General features: G+C 32.7%; 1 protein-coding gene across 1 annotated transcript; it reads left to right on the plus strand.

Moving 5' to 3' along the window:
- The first annotated feature begins 1,132 nt into the window (after positions 1-1,132).
- On the plus strand, positions 1,133-9,018 carry LOC126777224 (mannose-1-phosphate guanyltransferase alpha-A). Its single transcript, XM_050500209.1, has 9 exons — positions 1,133-1,291; positions 1,853-2,051; positions 2,723-2,891; positions 3,591-3,802; positions 4,705-4,801; positions 5,431-5,589; positions 6,332-6,452; positions 6,915-7,058; positions 7,482-9,018. Exons 1-9 carry the CDS (start codon positions 1,252-1,254, stop codon positions 7,580-7,582), a joined length of 1,242 nt encoding a protein of 413 aa, XP_050356166.1. The 5' UTR covers positions 1,133-1,251; the 3' UTR covers positions 7,583-9,018.
- The last annotated feature ends 13,473 nt before the right edge of the window (positions 9,019-22,491 follow it).

Genomic DNA, 22,491 nt, shown 5'->3' on the forward strand with positions numbered 1-22,491 from the left:
TGTTTTTTTTCTGTCTTTAAAAGATTTAGGCGCAGACATAAATTTTACAGAACAGAAATTTCCAATACAAATAATACCTGCAAACTGTCCATAACGACGATCCCAATTTCCTTACCAATGAAATAAATAATATTTACCTCCATTCGTTCGTTCTTACTCGTAACTGTTACCTATGTAAGTACTTATAAAATGTCTGGTTAATGTGTAGACAGAGAAACAAAGTTAGTTTCTCTGTCTACGAGTTAATGTCGTTAATAATTATTATAGTTTTGTTTTATTGTAAAATACTTGTTACCTTCTTCTTCTTTTAATTGTTTTTTGTTCTTTATAGTTATAATTTGTTAACAAGCAAATAAATTTATATTTCTTAGCACTTTTTCTCCATTTCACCATTAATTTTAATGTTTTTGTTAATTGTAATAATTGTTTTGAGTAAAATAATACAAAATAAATTTTATAATGTAACATCATCAGACTAAAAAATATTATAGTATAAAATATATAGTCGTCAGACTAAAAAATATTATAAAGAAAGAGATAATTTTAAAATTGAAATTAAATTGTGTTTGCCACTATATTATTAAAATGTTGCCATTAGTTAGAGCTACTTTATTTACTACTGTCAATTATTTTATGCGATTGCGATCTTACTATTTTGGTTTTTCTAGATCAACTTGAGTTATTTGTCAGTGCCTGCAAATTGCAATATTATATGCAGTATAGTATTCATAAAATAAGAATTTATTGTTGCTCCATAAATATTTTTAACTCCCGAATAAAAAACAAATGAAAATTTTTGCTATTTAATGTTTCTAATGATTACAATAATCTTATTTTATAAATGAAAGAACTTAATTTAATATACATTTAAATTTAAAAAACGAATATGTAGAAGGTATTTAGAGTTTATTGTAACTTTTAATACGGTCCACGGTATCGACACGGTACCGGTATGGGAATTGCCAAATACACCATTATGTATTCAAAAAGAAATATTCGGAAAATGAATTGTTTTACATTTCCAATAATTATTGTCACAGCGTATGCTACGTATCGCTGTTAGTATCTGACGTGTACATAATATGTTTAATCTGTTTCTGTTATCTGTTAAATCTGTAGTTGTTTGCTAACATCCATTGGGAGCAATAGTTAGTGTTTATATTTCGTTAATATTTTTTTTTTAATAATTTGTTAATAATTAGTTTACCTTGTACTACTGTTTTTAAGAATAGTTTAAAGTACTCTTCAAACATGTTAAAAGCTGTGATACTTATTGGTGGACCACAAAAAGGTAACACTTTTATAATGTTGGACGTCACCGGCTTTTATCAGTGCCATATCAATTCCTTGTATTGTTTATTATTATAACTATAAGTAATTCTTGTGTTAATCCATATAGCATCATAATTTTATCATTAGAGTAGGCGTTGATTACTGGTCACAGGTTTTATAAAATACTACTTTGAGTTTAGAAAATGCCAACTAAACAAAATAAATTATAAATTATATAAACTTGATATACCAATTGTATCTTAAATTTAATAATCATACAACATAAACTTCATTACAGATTATCAGCTTTACCGATATAAAGCTATCGCTTTATTTATAAATCAAACAATACTGTGTCTTCTTCTTTTACTTGTAAAACACAATGATGACAGAAAAAGGGATATCAGTGTTTAACTAAACAATGTTTATATGTATGGCTGGTTATGCTTATATCCTTTTTTTATGACACGTGATAGTACAGAAAAATGCTCAGAAATAGTGTGTAGTACAAAAGAGGTTTTGTTAGTTATTTTTTTCAGTTGAATGAAAAGATATTCAGTATTAATTAATTTCTTTCCAGGAACAAGATTTCGTCCTCTATCTCTTGATACACCGAAACCATTGTTCCCCATAGCCGGTCTGCCATTGATACAACATCATATAGCAGCATGTACGAAACTCAAAGATTGTAGAGAGATTCTCATAATTGGTTCATATACCACAACAACTATGACTCCGTTTGTTAGTGAAATGCAGAAGGAATATCATGTTATAATAAGGTACATATTATATTGCTATAGTAAAATATGAGCTTGTAAATTTTCCACGGTAAGGCCTCATTCCCAATAGCCTCCTTACGTAGGCAACTCAAATAAAACGGCTGAGGTGTAAGAAAAAATGTTCTAATGTAATACCTCCTTGCATCGATAACTTCAAAAGAAGGACTGAAGCTTAGAAAAAAATGTAAGATCTCTATCCCAATAGGCTCCTTTCCTAGGCAACTTAAAAAGAAGGGTTTAAACTTAGACAATGATGCAACTGTAATAAGTATATAATACTATAATATGTAAGATCTACATCAAAATCAGCATTCACTTGTCCTTTTTTCTATGACGGCTACTTACCTGTTGGCAAACATACTTTGGATTTTTGGTAAATTTATCCCTTCACACTAAGATGGCAAAAGTAATTGATTCAATCTAATAATTGATTCAAAACATCAATGGGTTGAAATGAGATTCTATTGTACTCTGCTGGAATCACAGCAATTATTTAAGATAATGAATATATTTGTCTCTTTAAATTACAATACTCACATAGTTTATTTGCAGTTTTATTGTATTGCTTTTTGTATACAACAATTATATATATATACATATACAACAATTATATATACATATATGTGTATAAATAGGTATATAAATGATCTGAATTTTAATTCAATCGATAGATATCTTCAAGAATTCACTCCTCTCGGCACTGGAGGTGGACTCTACCACTTCCGGGACCAAATTCGAGCGGGAAATCCTACCGCATTCTTTCTCCTCAATGGTGATGTCTGTGCAGACTTCCCACTTAAGGAATTGTGGGAATTTCATGAAGAAAAATCAACTGCTATAGTAAGAACTTTTATTTAACTATAAAAGGTGTCACAGCAATTTAGTTTCTATGATTATCAATATCTTGAGAATATGAAAACTGTTTTTTAACCTTATAGACACTTTACTTTTTACTTGGCTAACTTGTTTGTTAGATTCCATACAAGCAAGTCAGCAGCAGTATATGTTTTGAAATTAAAATTAACATCAAAGATGCCAGAATATTGTCAATGCTCTGCCAACCAAGACAAGCCTATTGGTGTGTTTGGTAGATAATTGCCTTTAATGCCGAAGATTGTGGGTTCGATTCCCACTCAGGGCAGACATTTGTGTGCATGGACATGTCTGTTTGTCCTGATTCTGGTTGTAATTATGTAAGGAATGGTTAAAAATTTCTGAGTGCCAATGTTTATGGTCGATGGTCACCATCAGGTGGTCCAATTACTTGACTTGCTATCTATTTAAAAAAAATCTCTTCCTTACATTTATATCTCCGGATAATATTGCAATAATATTATAATCGAACTTTCGATAGATTACAACTCACTAGATTTCTTATAAACTGTCCTATTTGGTTACTTATCTATGTGTCTCTTTCCTTAAAGTAACAGCCTGTAAATGTCCCACTGCTGGGCTAAGGCCTCCTCTCCCTATTTGAGGAGAAGGTCTTTTTCCTTCCACTGGTTATACTAGATTAAATCATCGTTTTAATATTTCAAGGTCACAATAATGGGAACAGAAGCGACTCGTCAGCAATCTGTACACTATGGCTGTATGGTTCGTGAGCCCAACACAAAGGCCGTTACACATTATGTGGAAAAGCCGAACAGCTATATATCCACATTGATCAACTGTGGGGTTTACGTGTGCTCGTTACAAGTTTTTCACACCATGGCTGATGCGTTTCAAAGGAAACAGGATGGATTTTACAAGTATGAATTAAATTAATTAAGTCAATAATAATTCTAGGTTAATTTTTTGGACTTCATCCTTATGAATCGAAACCGTAGGCCGACTATTATCGGAAAATAGTAATCTCCGTCATTCAAAGCGCCATATTTTCCACTTGACTCCATAATGAATACCATAGATTTTTTTAGATTTCGTCCAATAATATCTCGTCAATTTAATTTCAACTTATTTGTCTTAACTCCGACTGTGGTTGTAAGTATATAATTGTATATTAATGAAAAGAAAAAAGAAAGAAAAGTGTACCGTAACCGTAACAGCCTGTGAATGTCCCACTGCTGGGCTAAAGGCCTCCGCACCTCTTTTTGAGGAGAAGGTTTGGAGCTTATTCCACCACGCTGCTCCAATGCGGGTTGGTGGTATACACATGTGGCAGAATTTCAGTGAAATTAGACACATGCAGGTTTCCTCACGATGTTTTCCTTCACCGTCAAGCACGAGATGAATTATAATCACAAATTAAGCACATGAAAATTCAGTGGTGCTTGCCCGGGTTTGAACCCACGATTATCGGTTAAGATTCACGCGAACTTACCACTAGGCCATCTCGGCTTTTAAGTTTAAGAAAAGTGTATTATATGTATATTAATGAAAAAGAGTAACTACAGTATTACTACAAGCGTTATTACATTTTATCACTCTTTCAATAAAAAAAATTAAATGAGAAAAAAAATGGCAGCTGACGTTCTCTTGACAACTGTCAACAGTTAACTGCGAGGTGACGAGGCCTTTACGCGACTGCTTATAAAGGCAGTTCCAGTCATCCAAATTTTAATTTCTAAATTTTATTTTGATTTTATATTTCTTATTTTAGTGTTTATATTTATAGCAATTACCATAAACAATTTTTATATATTCGTTCTAGTGGCAATGGCCAAGGCAGCGCCCACCCTGGCTACATGTCCTGGGAACAAGACGTTCTGGCATCGCTCGCTGGGACGAACAAATTATATGCAATCCAGGTTAGTGATTAAATCTCTTTAGCATTCTCATTGTGATTTTTTTCATTATGTGAGTTCGATCAAAACTTAAGCTATTATTTTATATTCATATTCATATTGTATCTTGCTAATAGCATTACAGTACAGTACAATAACAGCCTCTTAATGTCCCACTGCTGGGCTAAGGCCTCCTCTCCCTTTTTGAGGAGAAGGTTTGGAGCTTATTCCACCACGCTGCTCCAATGCGGGATGGTAGAATACACATGTGGCAGAATTTCAATGAAATTAGACACATGCAGGTTTCCTCACGATGTTTTCCTTCACCGTTAAAGCACGAGATGAATTATAAACACAAATTAAGCACATGAAAATTCAGTGGTGCTTGCCCGGGTTTGAACCCACGATCATCGGTTAAGATTCACGCGTTCTTACCACTAGGCCATCTCGGCTTTTTAGCATTAAATTGTTTTAAAGCTATACTATATATTGAATGTCAAAAAATCTAGCACCGGTTCGTAATGAAGCGGGAATTTCCTTTTATTTTTAATAGTATTTAGAATTAATTTATTATTATTAAATTTTCGGATAATTTTCGTTAATATAGTTGAAATGTTGCTTTTTACGCATAATAAAATTAAATATATATTTAGGTAACAAATTGGTGGTCACAAGTGAAAACTGCCGGTTCAGCGATATACGCGAATCGTCACTACCTTGAATTGCATCGAGATCGGCTCACCCACGCGCCCTGCAACATCCTCCCTGATGTGTTCGTCCACCCCACCGCCGTGGTGGACAGTACTGCTGTGGTAATAGCTTAATTAAAGTTTACACTTAATAATTCATTGAATAAGTTTATATTTGTTTAACAGTGATCTTTTTATTTTTAGTCAAAATGAAAAAATAAATCTTATGAGTTATTTATTTCCAACAAAAAAAAAAGTTTGAAGGCTAAGTGAGCCAGTGTATCTAAAGTCACAAGGGACATAACATCTCAGTTTCCAAGATTTTTAGCGCATTGGTAATGCCTAGAAATATATCTTACGGTGTCAAATCTGTATTATAAGGTAACAAACAAACAGGTTTTAATCATCTGTAATTAATGAATGGTACAGATTAAATATTTCTACACATGGTTTTACTGGTGGTAGAGCTTTGTGCAAGCTCGTCTGGGTAACTACCACCCACTCATCAGATATTCTACCGCAAAACAGCAGTACTGGGTATTGTTGTGTTCCGGTTTGAGTGAGCCGGCCAGCCAGTGTAATAGCAGGCACAAGGGACAAAACATCTTAGTTCCCAAGGTTGGTGGCGCATTGGTGATGAAGCGATGGTTAACATTTGCATGCCAATGTCTATGGGCGTTGGTGACCACTTACCATCAAATTGATTGGTGTTGGTTGGTGACCAATTTAAAAAAAAAATGTGCCAATATGTGACTTAATAAATAGACTAACAGTATAATACACACTGAAACAATAGCTGTTATTGTGTCGTTCCTTTCAACGTCACTGAATTTGACAATACATTTAATACATTTGTTTCCAATAGATCGGACCGAACGTGTCGATCGGCGCAGGAGTGACCGTGAAGGCGGGTGTTAGAATCAAAGAATCTATAATATTAAACAACGCGACAATACACGAACACACCCTCATCATGTATTCCGTTGGTAAGCTGTTTGTATTTATATTCCACGTAACAAACGACAGAAAAATAAACCTTATGAATAAATAAATGTGACGTCATTGGGCATTCTTATAGATTAGATAAAAAGCGTTTTTAATGTCTGCGAAATTAATATACTACTCAGGAAGTATAATTATTACAGTATTTATTTATTTATTAAGGATCTCCAACAAAGGATACACACTTACGAGTACATTACATCTTGGAATAATATTTTAAAATATGTGTGCTCCTTCAATTAAAGGAGACCACAGCAAGCACAGTGTTTTATTTTAAATAAAGATATATTAAATTTTTAAGTGTTTAGTGAGGTTGCGTTGTAAAGGTTTGTTGAGCTTTAATCTATCTTCCTCTTTATAGTACAAACTTTAACCTTACATTTTATTTGTTTGAAATTCTCCGGACATATTTATAATCTTTGTATTTTTGTATAATTTCTCCGCAGTTGGTCAAGAGGCGTCGGTAGGCGAGTGGTCACGTGTGGAAGGGACCCCATCTGACCCGGACCCCAACAAGCCCTTCGCTAAGATGGACAACACTCCGCTCTTCAACAACGACGGGAGACTTAACCCGTCTATAAGTATACTAGGTGAGTACAATCTATACTAATATTATATATGCGATTGTAACTCTGTATGTCAGTTACGCTCCCACGACTGAACCATTGAACCCAAGGAAGGCTACTTTTTATATACAGTAACAGCCTGTTAATGTCCCACTGCTGGGCTAAGGCCTCCTCTCCCTTTTTGAGGAGAAGGTTTGGAGCTTATCCAACCACGCTGCTCCAATGCGGGTTGGTGGAATACACATGTGGCAGAATTTCGATGAAATTAGACACATGCAGGTTTCCTCACGATGTTTTCCTTCACCGAAAAGCACGAGATGAATTATAAATAGAAATTAAGCACGTGAAAATTCAGAGGTGCTTGCCCGGGTTTGAACCCACGTTCATCGGTTAAGATTCACGCGTTCCAGGCCATCTGGACTCTTTATTGACTTGTTTTTTTTCCAGGTGCCGGTGTATTCGTTCCAGCCGAGACAATACTTCTGAACTCAATCGTGTTGCCGCATAAACATTTATCGAGAAGTTTTAAACATGAGATTATTTTATAGCATAATATAAACAACATCAGTTATGGACTGTAGACCATGACAGATGTTTGCCTGTTCCACGTATAACCGCAGGAGAAGTTTAGTCCAATAAACAACTTCGACCTTGAATTGACGCGATGTCATTGGTCGAGATCTTGAATAATCTATGGTAGTCACTATGGTTCGCGAAAATATTCCGTAACGTGGATATATATATGTAATTAAGTGGAATAGTTTTGTATTATAAATAAATATATATTTATCAAGAACTGTTTGTAGTGTATAAATATAGCGGAGCTCTCGAGCTAGCTTCTCCGATTGTTCGTTTTCGTGTATATAACCTATAAATCATTATAAGAATGTATATAACTGGTTTTTGTGATTTTTTCGAAATGTCTGCATGACCAAGCCCTAAACTAAACGAGTAATATCGAAAAATGCTCAAAAGCTAATATTGCTTTGTTAGGTTTTTTTTTTAAATAAATAGCGGCTTATTTTGTATGTCTTCTACATAACTCGCGCTCTTAACTCAATGACTTGAAAATGCTCTTCAGTTGTCTGACCAACAGTGTTAAAGAAATATACTTTTTTTTTTAAATTAACAATTTTGTTTATTAGCTAGAAATGCAACTCTAATATTTTTTTAAATAATCGTAACGTGTATTATTTATTACACCACTTAATATTGTCGCTAAAATCTAATTCATGGTTACTTACACACATACATACATTTATTATTATTATTATGTATTAACCTTGTAATAATAATAATGTCCTCCAGACCGATTTCGGCCACGGCGGCCAATCTCAAGAGAGATTAGCCAACTACGCAGGAGATATTATAGTGCACAAGTGTGTGCGCAAACACAGGTGCACTCTCTATTTTCTAACTCTCATAATCCGATGGGACGGCAATCCGACACGACCGGAAAGAGTTCAGGCGCAGGCCCAACGGCTTAACGTGCTTTTCAAGGCACGGGAGTGTACACACTTCCAACTTCCAGACTCCGGGCTGCTACTGAGAATTTTTCTGATAGAAAAACCCAATAACTTTTTATTGGCCCGACCTGGGGATTGATTGATTGGCCTTACATCAAGCCACTAGACCAACGAGGCAGTCAGTATTAACTTTACCCCATACCCATACCGTGAATAACACTATTTACCAGTAAATCTAGGTATTTACAATAAATGAAGACAGAAATATAATTCCTTGTTAGAATAAGTTTTAGTTTCCATAAATATCGGCCCCTTAAATTATTGAAGAAAATTACTCCTTTAAGTTTCTGATTTGGTCATCCGAAGACACTTAAAAAATGCATCCCCTATATACAGATTAAAAACGATAACTTATATAAATCATGCTAAAGATTGTCCATAACAGATTAGAATAAATAAGAAATAAATCTCTATGGTGTTAAAATATATCATGTGTTTAAAAATTAATATGAATTTTATTTTAATTACCGTTATTATCAAAATAAACAATTTGTATTTCCGTGTCTGTACCAAAAAATTGGTAATTAGGAAGATGAGCTTATTGTTTTATAATCTCAAAAATCGTATTTAAAATATAAAAAAGATTGGCGAATGTTTTTTATACCTGCATGAATTTTTTTTTTAGAATAGGACGGCGGACGAGCATATAGGCCACCTGATGGTAAGTGGTCACCAAACGCCCTTAGACATTGGCATTGTAAGAAATGTCAACCATCGCTTACATAGCCAATGCGCCACCAACCTTGGGAACTAAGATTTTATGTCCCTTGTGCCTGTTATTACACTGGCTCACTCACCCTTCAAACCGGAACACAACAATATCAAGTACTGCTGTTTTACGGTAGAATATCTGATGAGTGGCTGGTACTTACCCAGACGAGCTTGCACAAAGCCCTACCACCAGTTAAATATCTGCAGATTTTTTTTTACAATTTTTTAAAGTTACGAGTTCTTAAATTCTTTTCTGGAGCGACCGATCGACGCGTGACGTCACATCGCCCGACGTCGTTCGCTCGCCCATACAATTTCGCCTGTATTTTCGCGTTATTTTTGATTTTATTTCTATTTCGGTTAGTATACAAAAAACTTTCATATATTTACTATACGGTACCATAGCATACTATTTCTACAAATAGAACTCAGGAAAAATATTTTTTCCATATATATATATATATTGATATAAATATATTTTCAATAAACACAAGTCCTTAGTTAATGCAAGTACCTTAGTAGTCAAATTTGTCGTATTTATATGTTTTTAGTTTGAGGATCAAACATTTTATTTTTACAGTGTAGTTATAGTTTACTATAAATATAATTCAGAATGTTCGTAATACGGCCTTGATACGTTGAACACCGATAGTGTTGTCATAAGAGTTTGTATCGATGAAAAATGCATTTCAACGTTAATTTACCATATTATGTTTCTTTAAAAGTCAAATACGTATTCTAATATAGTACGTATGATACAAATGACATCAAATAATTCTTTATTCAAATAGGCTTATAAGGGCACTTTTGAATCACTATGTTACAGTATTAAATTAAATGTAATGCTACCACCGGTGATCTTCTAGTTTACCTAACCGATAAGCTGACGCAGTTGAGCCAGGTGGCCACCTCTTGGACTCGACTACAACAAATTTAGAAGTTTGTCTGTACATAAAAAAAGCCTTTGATTGGGCTTCCCAGGAAATAATGCAACTGGATTACCAGTTTTGCCAGATCGGACCATCAAGGTCGTCGTCGACGGTGCATGCTCTGAATTAAAATTGGTAATTCCTTATACACCGGCCGCGCTAAAATTTGTCGGTAACAGGTCGATAAGTATAAACTTGTGTCTGAAATCACAAGTGATTATTAACCAAAATCTGAGATTGGGGTCAACCAAACTTGGTACAACTCAACCCGAATACGACACAAGTTTTCGCTATGACATCTAAAATATCATCTTTTGTCATATCCCATTTTGAGAATACCAAATACCACCACCACCACCTCGTTGCCAAATCCAGTATCGGGACGTTAGGTTCCGCGGTCTATTGGAAGGTGAAGCTCAATTAGACTAAAAGCTTTGTTTGCTCAACAAGTTAAGACAGTACTTCACGTCAGCTCCTCGCCTAAAATTCAGCCCCACATGGAGAACTGCTGTTACCTCTGGGCGGGAGAGATAGCACTTTGCATCTTCTATCGCGTCTTTTACGGGGAATGCTCTGAGGAACTGTTTCGATTTTTTTTTATATTCGCCGGGAGGGCACATGACTCTACTCCACCTGATGGTAAGTGGTAGTAGAGTCCAAACGCGACGACGGCCAGTACAGACGGGAAAAACGTTCAGCACTAGCCGCCTTCGCCTTGCCGGCCCGCAAGTTACCTCTTCACGCCTCCTTTGAAGGAACCCGGGTTGTAAGAGGAGGAGGGGAACACGTGAGCTGGTAAGGAATTCCATTTTTTGGAAGTGCGACAAAGAAAGGAGTTGCCAAATTTCTTTGTTCGCGATGGAATTGATGTCACAGTTAGGCGGTGACATCGAGAACCAGCTCGTGTGGACTTAAGAAGGAAGGGGGAAGCAGGAATTAGAGAGAATAATTCCTCAGAGCACTCGCCGTGATACAGTCGATAGAAAGTGCTCAGTGCTGCTATCTCACGACGAAATTGTAATTAAACCCAGGTGTTCAATCTTGATGCCTGGAAATCAACTACTAAAACGCTATTTTTAAAGCATTTCCTGCCTCGTACAGCTACTCCGCGGAACCATATTTCCCGGCGACTTTTTCGAACCATTATGACCTTCAAAAAAAAGAGCCTACTCATTCCTTAAAGGCCGGCAACGCACCTGCAAGTACTCCGGTATCCTTGAACAGTGGTAATCACTTTCTATCAGGCGAGCCTCCTGCTGGTTTGACCCCCTTTAACATAAAAAAAGGACCAATGCTATAGTATGTTTGCATCCTTCACATTCGAGATTGTTAATTTTATTTACACTTTCATCACAAGCAAATTTACAATAATATGCCGTGGCTCTGTGTCGTAACTATCGCGTCCGAATTGTGTATGAAAAATTAAAATGTAGGAAATGTATATTATATTCTATATCGATATTATCTTTTACCGAAAACGGAAAGCACTAGTATCTCTACATGAAGACTTATTGCCTTTCACAGTTATGATCAATCTGCATTAACAAAAGATTAAAATAAACACGTCTACGAGAAAATACTGCTATTATTTCAGCATAAAATTATTTATTAATAATCGTTCTAATATTATTATAAGTGAAAGAACGTATTTGGGGCGTCAAATCACAAAGAGGGATAAAATAAATACAAAATTATCAACGCGCGTATCTCAAAAAGCCGAGATGGCCTAGTGGTTAGAACGCGTGAATCTTAACCGATGATCGTGGCTTTTTTGTTTATAATTCATCTCGTGCTTGACGGTGAAGGAAAACATCGTAAGGCAACCTGCAAGTGTCTAATTTCATTGAAATTCTGCCACATGTGTATTCTACCAATCCGCATTGGAGAAGCATGATGGAATAAGCTCCAAACCTTCTCCTCAAAAGGGAGAGGAGGCCTTAGACCAGCAGTGGGACATTAACTGATTGTATAGCAAAAGAGTCGCCCGCAATAACGATTGGTCGAAGTGACGTCACAGTCAAAACTCGGACGGATCAAGAATTATACGAGAGCGCCTAAATTAATTTATTTAATACATAAAAAAAGTTTACATGATATAGTCATAATTATTTCATACATGTTATTATAATCATTTACAGATTATTTTAGTACAAAAAAATTACATTTTTTTTAATTTACATCTTAATAATTTGTTATTGCATGTTAAACCTTCCCAATAGATTATCCTAGTGAAATAACTATAAAAATCTGTCCGGTAGGTACCAATCACTACATATACTGCCAAACAGCAATTCTTGTAAGAGAGCCAGCCTCTTGTAAGAGATCCTAAGGTTGGTGGCGCATTAGCGATGCAAGGAATGCTTAATATTTCTAACAGCGCCTGAGGCCTATTTGCTAATGTGCCTCTCTATTTGTATAAAACAAAAAGAACAACTTTTGCTCAATGACAGGATCTCAATTAGGCGTAGGTTAAAATTTATATAATAAAGTAAATAAAAAGCACGTTAAAATTCGATTATAGTTTTAAAATATCATGTACCCACAGGAAAATAATTTATATTTAATGAATTGTTATAATCATTATATATAATATAAAATAAATCATGTATATTTAATATGAAATTAAAATTTTGAAAAACATAGTTTTCTTTTATTTATTACAAGAACATGAAATTCACTCTTGTCACGTCAATAGTCTATATTTAAAGCGCTTGAAACTGCGAAGCGTAGCTACTTATTATATTATAATTATACTAAAACCTTCGAAACGCGCTGCATCTTCTGGTATAAGTTTTATGTTAATTGGTTTAGTAGATTTTTCACTTAGGCATTATAAAAAAAGTTTTATTTATTAGCAATTGTGTTTTTTACTCATTTTTCGCTTTGGGTAGTGTGCTGTTGTGTATTTTTTATTTAAAAGGATTTAAGAATTATAAAATTCAAACAAGTCCATATGTGGTGGAACATTATTTGAATGAAAGAAAGTATACCTTATTGATTAATCTTTATTATAAATAATATCTCATTAAAAATAAGGACACTACAACAATAATTCTAAATAATGTATTATGTAATATTATAGTGATATTTATACGTGGTTTTAATATATTTCTGTTCTCTTACAAAACTTCTTTCATCAAAGGTTGTATGTGAGAGATTGCTATAAGCGATAAGAACGCCTTTGCGCACCATTTGATATTTCATTGTTTCCTATTACTCTTATGTTATTTTTATTTCGTGCAATGAGAATAAAATAAAATATTTTAAAACAGTTTAAGCCAAAAAATGTTTATGAAGATGAAAGATATGAAGGTAGGTTACTTTCCTCTAGACCGTAAACAATTAAATCAAGCTCGAAGGAAATGTAATTGAGAAGACGTGGTAATTAAATTAAGAACAAAGGTCACGACGTTGAAAAATCCTCGGCTTTTACGCGGTACACTGAATTGCAATGACTTAAGGCTTTTACGAACTACAGGCAAATATGTATTGCTATTTAATTACTGACTTTTTATACTGGCAGATGGTTAATAAGAACAAGATGTTTTTAATAACCATCTGCTTTGATTTAATCAATATTCTAGTTTTTTAATATTTTTGAATTAGATATTTTCCCTTAACAGTTTTATTCTTAGATATTAATTTAAATTGAAAAATCGACCGCGAAGGGCGCTTGTCAAATAAGCTATTTCTTGGTACAGATATATTTGTATAGATGTGGCGTTTAGACTGTTACCACATACGGTGGAGGATGAAACGCCTAAAGTCATCTACAAAAACTAATTTTGCTTTCGGTTGAAGTTAACTTTCCGTAGAGACTAATCGTTGCAGTTAAAAGTATATACAGAAGCCGATGTATTAATATTATGGCCTCCAGTTCTATTGCTTGGAAATGTTAATTGTGAATATAACCTAGACTTGGTGATGAGGCTTTGTGCAAGCCCGTCTGGGTAGCAGCAAGGCTTAATATAATACGTTCCGATTTGAAAGATGAGTAAGCCACTGTAATGGTAGCACAAGAGGGGCTGCACAATAGCAATTTAGTGCCCAAGGTTGGTGGCGCATTGGCAATGTATGTGGTGGTTAATATTTACGTATACTATAGGTGGCAGTGACCACTTAACATCAGGTGGTCCACTTGCCAGTCTACTTACTTAATATAATAAAAAAACCTGATATATTATATTCACTATACATTTCCTAACATCTGCTTAACTTTAAATCATGCAGCGAAGTAGTGTCAACGAGTGAAGGTCGTCTATTCACGCTCATATAAAAAATTCTAAGATGTGAGTAAAGTTTTCACGTGTATAATCAGCTTTAGTAAAGCAAAGAGTTTTAAGCAATGCGAGGTATGAGTTAGAGCGTTTTGTTTTAATTTTGCATCAAGATTTTTCCTTATAAACTCTTATTTAATTTAAAATACCGAGATAAGTATTCTTTTATAGAATTATTTAATTCGAAAGTTTTTCGCATTTATTTTAATCAACTTCAACAAAGAATAAAGAAATACGTCTTAGTTTACTTTTTTATCTAGCCGAGTTTCTCCAATAGACAGAACTTGTGGGCTTTATCTAAGATCTTGTGATATTCGAGATAAGTTAGAGCTAACAGAGAAAACTATGGTGTATGTGATTTAATTTTTCTATCAATTCACTTTTGACTGTTATAATAGCTGGCGCTCCATTCATTTGTTTAACTTATTTTATTCGAGTTTATGGCAAACACGTTCTGTTATGTTAAAATCTGGTGCTGTCCAAACTTCATTAACAACATTTCTACGATAATTCGAACGTTAAAACGTGAGGTTAGTGCCATTATGGGTCATTATGATCGTTTATTTCGCTGCCGTACTACCTTATACATGCGGTTTTGAAACAAAGTAGCATACACTATATGGAATTTAAACACATAAAATAAGTAACACGTCGTGGAAACAGGAAACTGATTTATAAGGAGAGCGAACTAGAAATGTGACCAATTCCCTTCAGCGAATCGGCTTGAGCTGATTTAGTTAAATTCGCTCTTTCTAAAGCGTAAGTAATACCCAGACCCAAAACTTTTTACGTTAAAAAAAAAAAGTTTTTTGGTATATAGATATACCACACCGCCTCGCTACGCGACATTGGTGAAATGATCTGAATTTATTTGAAATACCTAATAAATCGCATTCCTATAAAATAAAAAAAACTGATTTAATAATATATATATAATATTTTTACAGACATCGTTATCTGAAAAAAGATCTCATATGCTATGAAAAGGCGTATAAATCTGGTATTATTACTGTAAAGTTTTATGTAACGGTCCGTAAATATTCCACTCCACGGCAAAGGGCTAATGTCCTCAAGGTGAAGGCTGATTAAGTTATTTGTCGTCTAATAGCTGCGTAGTGCATAATCCCAAACAATTAAGGATGCAATCGTCATTAAGGCTTCTAGGAAGATAAATCTTAGTTTGGAGTCCAAGAGAATTAAATAGTTGATAGATATTTTATTTCCTCTTCATTTTAGCGACTTAGACGCCATTAGTAAAAACGACCTAAAACAACATAGAACTTCAAAAGGAAATGTATTAAAAAAAGTGTTTTAGATAAATCCAAAGTTGTTCGTCAACAAATTTTAAGAACAATACCAACTACCAAATAGCAATGTTTTCTTTTAAATATAACAAAACCTTTTACTAAATTATTCGTAGTGCAAAAACAGTACCGTGTAAAGTTAAGTTTCAGACGGCCGAAACATTTTCCAAATTGATTGATGAATTCAGAAATTTCTTTCAATTCTGTAGAACCGTGAAAAAGCTTTCAATGGAAATTGATGTTTACCTTTAAGTTAAATAAGATATTTTTTTTTAAATCATGTAGAGCTGTTCCAGTAATTTTAAAAATATGAGAATATATCTTCGATCCCAGCAAATACGCGCTTAATAACACATATAAAAAACCATGTATAATATAATATATTATGTATGTGAATAAATAATAAAATTTCTATTTATGTGCCATTCAAATTCATTTTTTAAAAACAGATTATTAAAAATAATAATTAGATGTAATTTTATACTAGATAGCGTGGTCTTAAGTGGTTCTGGGTATATATTGATTATTTATATAAAAGTCCGAAGGAACAAATATTAAAATGCATTTTACAAAGTAATATCAGATAAAACTGTCAAAACAAACTTTATAAACAATATTTTTTACGCTGCAGGCTCTAAGCACCATGCCGTTGCTTACAATACGAACGCATTAAACGAACATAGAATAGCCATTTGGCGGGAAACGTGACAACTCGTGTCACTTACATTTTATTGTAGTATTAACGAACATTATTTATTAGTTTTCTGCTGAATCATCAAATTATACAACCACAAGGAATATAACATCTTAGTACCCAAGGTTGTTGGCGCATTGACGATTTAAAGTATGCTTAATATTTCTCACTGTTAGGCATATGTAAAACTATAAAAATACTAAAAATTCATAAGAAAATATAAATTTTTCATAAGATTGACACTTAATTCGTATAAAATATATAGTTGAATAAACAAAAACTAAATACTAATAATAACAATAACATATATACTTACAGTGGCATTGGCTGCAGGCGTTGGTTACCACTTACCATTAGGTGGCCACTTTGCCAATCTGCCGTTGACGATCCAGATTGAAGGTTATTCTCTCTAAGAGTCCCATTTCATTAAAAAGACAGAATCCAAGAAATAGATACAAATGGCAACATTTCTAATTAAATTAAAAAGAAATTTATAAAACGACGTTTACGACTGAAAGAAAGGGATTGAGTTTATTTGCGAAATAGCAATACATTGTTTTTTATATAGTTTTTTTTATTAGTCGACTTCAAACAAGTTAGATGAGATATTGTTACTATTTATTTTATCAACAAAATTCTATGCTATTACTTAGCTCCATATTTATTTATTGTTTTTTTTTACAATAATTTCAAGTGTCACGTTTGCCCGTAGCGTTACGGCCACGTTTTAATTGTTTTTTTTAATAATACCTCTTTGGCCTTGGTTTGAAATTAGTGTATCAATATTATATAAAGCTAATGTTTTTGTCTAAACATGTTTATATATCATCATTATACAAAATGTTATCATAAGTGTATTTTCCATTAGAAAAAATGTACCAAATTAATCGGTAGAAAGGATATAGCAACATCCATTTTGTATATAACATCACGATACACACAGGGGCAGTAAGGCTTAACGCGTGTAAAACTGCGCGGTATAGTTAGTGGTTATACGTATGGATCTATATAATGTTTTAAAATGAAATGCTTGTGACGCAGAAAAGACGGAAAATAGGGTAAACATCTGACACGTGTGCAGAACTACATGAGCTCTATTCTTGATGTGATACTTCAAGATACTTTTCTGCGCTTGAAAGCCCTTCAATGTCAAATTTGAGTGCACTATTTCCGTACGTAACACTTAATGTTTGATGTCAAAATTGACGTCTATTATTTGAACTTCCCGAGTTCTAGTTCTTTTTTCAAATTTGTAGCATATGTTTTATTACTTAAGTGTAATATTTATTACATATACATCTATAAGAATACAATAGAGATCCATTTCGAAATTGTATATCTTTTGTGGTTTAGAAAATACAAATATGATAGAAGTATTTACTCTGGTGGACCACTTTTACAAATAGTTTTCGTAGAATTGAATCAGTCAAATGATATTGCACTTTAAACTCTTATGATATAGTTCAAAATGGATTGTAGATGTTTTTAGCTCTAGATAAATCTCTACATATCCATTAAATATTTTCTACGTCCACTCGGCTTTTCAAACGACCTGTGGTTTTCTGTTGAGTGGAAACTTTCAATGGAATAAATCTATACATTTATACATATTGCGTCGTGTTGGCGCTGTGGATAGTGGTCATGTAGATCTTGATCTATGGTCGCGGGTTCAAATTTGAGAAAAAACAACTGAGTTGAGGTTAGACTGCTTTTTTATTATAATAATAGGAAAATATATCTGGGGCTAAATGATGTAGGAAAACATTCTGAGATAGTTTTTCTTAGCAATCATATCATATCAATCATAGATCCAATGAAATCAAGAGCGTGAGAATAACCTCGGAATTCATTCCATTAACAGGTGAGTTGACTGGGTCGATCGGTCGTGGGTGCATGTTTTTAATTATATTAATTATTCTTTTACTAAAAAAAAATTTTAAAGGAAGAGCAGATTGTTTTGACGCAGAGGTAGTCCTCCTACTCTTAAATAATGTCCTTTCCTAAAACTTGTCAACTTTGTTTTATTAAAATAAACTATTTTTATTATTTGTAGTCATAGCATCACTGTTATTTCCAAATGTGAATTTCAGGAATTATAACCATTTTCTAAACGAAACACGGCAAAATAAATTACTGTTTTTTGAGTTGAAGTTGAGGAGTTCATTCGTTTGACGAGCAAATTTCAATCCGATTCGAAAAAATCTTTTTGCGTGGAACGGATCGAGTTGATCTGATAATGGAGTTAGTACGTAAATTGGAACTTTTCAATGACTAGTAGTGACAACTTCTCAAGTTTGGAATTATTTGGTATTATGTATATCCATTTTAATTTAAACATCTATTTTTATTTTTTATAAAAAAAATACTTAAGCGATGAAAAATTCAAAACGTGTTATATAAAACCCCTCGACATTCTTAAGTTAGGCAATATAATAATTATTTTAAGATTGATTTTAATATATATCACTTAAAAGTATTAAGCCAGTCTACAACAATATCGCGTCGTAGATCTAAAAGACGTTATGATCCTGTGAGTGCCTATAATTTTACTAACTCATTTCCAAACCGGAATATATCAGTTCAAAGTAAAGCTATGTATCGGGACATTGAATCATGGGGTGATAATAAACCACGTGATGTCAATAATCCATAATTGATATTTTATCATTTATTAAATTACATACCTGATAAATTGACAATTGTAAAACAAAAAATAAAACATTCATTTCATCGTTTCCAACTGATGTAATGTAAAAGACATTACATCACATGGAAACCCCGATGTATGTATGATGTAAAGATTTTTGTTCGTATAAGGGGAAAATAGTTGGTCCTGATTGGTTATCAAAGCACACCCAAAACTGCATAGTAGTAGAAAATTGAAATTTGGTTCATAAAAGTCATAGGTTTATTTTATAACACAAGCATTCGCTAAGAATGAATTAATGAAAATTTCAACTTTAGGCGAAGTCGGAATGGGTAGGTAGCCTGTCTGAAAAAAGTCTTATTATTTGCCTTTCTCAGACCATAAGTCCATACAATTTGTAGTGACAGTTAAATTTAGCCAATATCGTATAATTACGATTACGCCTTGTTCAACTTTTCAGTTAATTTGCATTATTTGATTTCCGTTCTGTGAATTTTAATAAAAAGGTATCATGGGTGACAGTTTAACTGACCGGCTTAGTTATTTGTCTTTGTACTGCAAAGGTTTTGTCCCGACATATTTTTTTATAATATAGTATGTAACAGTGTGTAAATGTCCTGTTACGTGGTAAAGCCATTTTCTCTTGAATTCGGATTGGAGCTTAGTTGACCATACTGCTATGTGGCTTGGTGAATACAAACATGGCAGAATTTTATCCCACATAAAATGCATGTTTCAAGTTGTTTTCACTTGTTTAAATAATTTTGTTTTTATTCTTATCTTGATATATTTTGTCATTGCCTTATTATTTTGACTCCGTGTGGCATGAAGTTTATAGTTCTTAGTCAAAAATATATGTAAAAATTTAATATGTTTTGAGGTTAGTGAAATAAAAAAAACACAATTTTTACATAAAACAAAAATATGAAATTCAAGATTAATAAATACACGAGTAGAAGCAATACATTTTATTATTTGTTAATTTTAGTATCTTTAATGTAATAACTTATCAGATATTTTAAATTTAATTAAAACAAAATATCATATATCGTTAATTCGATGACAATCGTTCAGTTCTCCTTTTTTTATATATGCGCGGGAAAACTATTTTTTTTAACTTTATTACCAAACAATACCAATGCCGTTCTGAAACCGATATATATATTTTTATCAAATCAAATAAAATATAGAAATATGTAATTATTAAATATATTAAGTGAAGTACATAAATAAGTATTTCTAACAAGATTATCACGTCAATAGTTATGTTATATATTATATTTCTGTTATTTAATATTATACAATAAACCTTCTCTGAAACACGCTGCAACTTCTGGTATAAGTTTTATGTATATTGGTTAATTTAATCAGTTAGGAATTACAGAAAAACTCTTATTTATTAATACATGTATCTAAAAATGTCATGTCCACTGAAATGTCAATGTCACTTACGCTAAAGCTACAAAAAGGTTTTGTTAACGAATGAAGACAAAGGCATTACGGACAACGTGTCGTAGTTTTGATACGTTGACATTTTTGTCACGTAACATTTTTCAGGGTTAAATCGAAGTGATTGTAAAGATTGGAGCACACATATCGCATGTACGGAAACTTTTTAGCAATTCATAAATGTAAATTAAGTTTTACTTTTGTTTGAGTTACTTTCCTTGCCTTTTTTACCTTCTTAATAAACTTTGCTTAGTGACTGTTAAATTGAACCCAGATTAGCGATAGAGATAGCGATATCATTCGAAAGAAGAAGATACAGCATTGTTTAATTAAACCCGCAGAACAGCGTTTATAAGTAAACCGGAAATAAATTAAAACGCTTGCTATTTAGTACTCCAACATCTGCCTCTTTGTTCTAGTTAGCTTGAAAGGAAATCCCAAGGTGTCCGGTTCAAGTATTGGTTAACTAAATAAAAACCTTTTCCGTCAAGAAGTTCTCAGTAATTACTTGGAGTTAGAAAGTTGGTAGAGGTAAGCGCGTGAAGCCGTTTGTGCGACGCCAAATCTCACCACTCGTGCCATTACTTTCATTGCAACTCATTTTTATTTTACATATTTAATTTAATAAATGAACAACAAAATAGAAACCTTAATAGAACGCGTTCGTATTTTAAAATTTAAAATGATTCAACGGTCTCTATGAAACAACGGCCGGTCGGTTGTTTTGTTTTTAAACAGGTCTGTTTGACTGATGGTTGGCTGGTTCGCTTCTTTGTCACACTCTTTCATTTTTCACGCTTGTTGGAACTTTTATTTAACAGGAAATTGTTCTTCTGATGTTACATTGAAACAAAGAACATGTTTACTGGATATTCTATCGGTGCTTAAGCTATATTTATTTGTATTATACTCGTAGTAACTTTATCGCTTGGTTAGCGATAAAGTTTTAATAAAATACATATTAAAACACTATTTTTAAACGTTTTTGTTAAACTTCCTAATTTAAAATTTTTACACTTTTAAATTAAGAAAGCATTTAGTTTTAATTTTTTTCAAGAACATTTAGCAACGATATTTCAACAGGAAAGGTTGGATGGCCTTTGTATTGTGATGGTTTTAAGTGAATATATAGTAAAATTATTAAGTCGATGGTTTTTAATTAAATTTAATAAAAAAAAAATGTGCAAATTAATTATTCTTAGTACGAGTAACGAGTATATCGTTGATGACGAAGTCAGATCGCAATAAATGTTCAATGTGGACTTGATTCTGAATTAAAAATATCAATATAAAAATACGGATAGAATTGATAAAGGAAAATAATCTTTATAAAGTACTAAATAAAGTCTAAAATTATTGAGTGGTATCGAACAGAAATCCAAGCTATTTTTAATATTATGGGTTATTGGAATATCTTTTCAGAAATAATTTATCAGTACATTATAGTTTGCAATACCTTTTCTTTGTATATATTAAGTATTATAAGTATTGTATTGTATGTTATATAAATCATGGGACGTGCATTATGATATCACGATTAAATATCGATATAAATAAGCTATAAGAGGAGTATAGATAAACAAACTTTAGATTTATAAATTCTAAGTGATTTTCTAATCGCTCTGCTTGTATTATGCACTGCAAACAGTTCTTGTTTAATATAACTTTATTTTTAATACAACACTCTTTTTACCACATTTATTAGTTAAATATCGACTTTAATTTTACATCCAAAGTTTCAAAAACAATTTCGCAAATTTTCAAAACGTCATTTTTTCACGAATCCTTAATTCATAAGTGATGAAATGAGGTCATTTCAATTCAAAGTCAAAGATTATTCATCTTATCCTGTCATCTGCCATAAATATGCTATATTTCATATAGAAACTACCAACGGTATATATTATATATAATAAAGTA

The sequence above is a fragment of the Nymphalis io genome, chromosome 22, assembly GCF_905147045.1.
Source record: "Nymphalis io chromosome 22, ilAglIoxx1.1, whole genome shotgun sequence".
Classification (NCBI taxonomy): domain Eukaryota; kingdom Metazoa; phylum Arthropoda; class Insecta; order Lepidoptera; family Nymphalidae; genus Nymphalis; species Nymphalis io.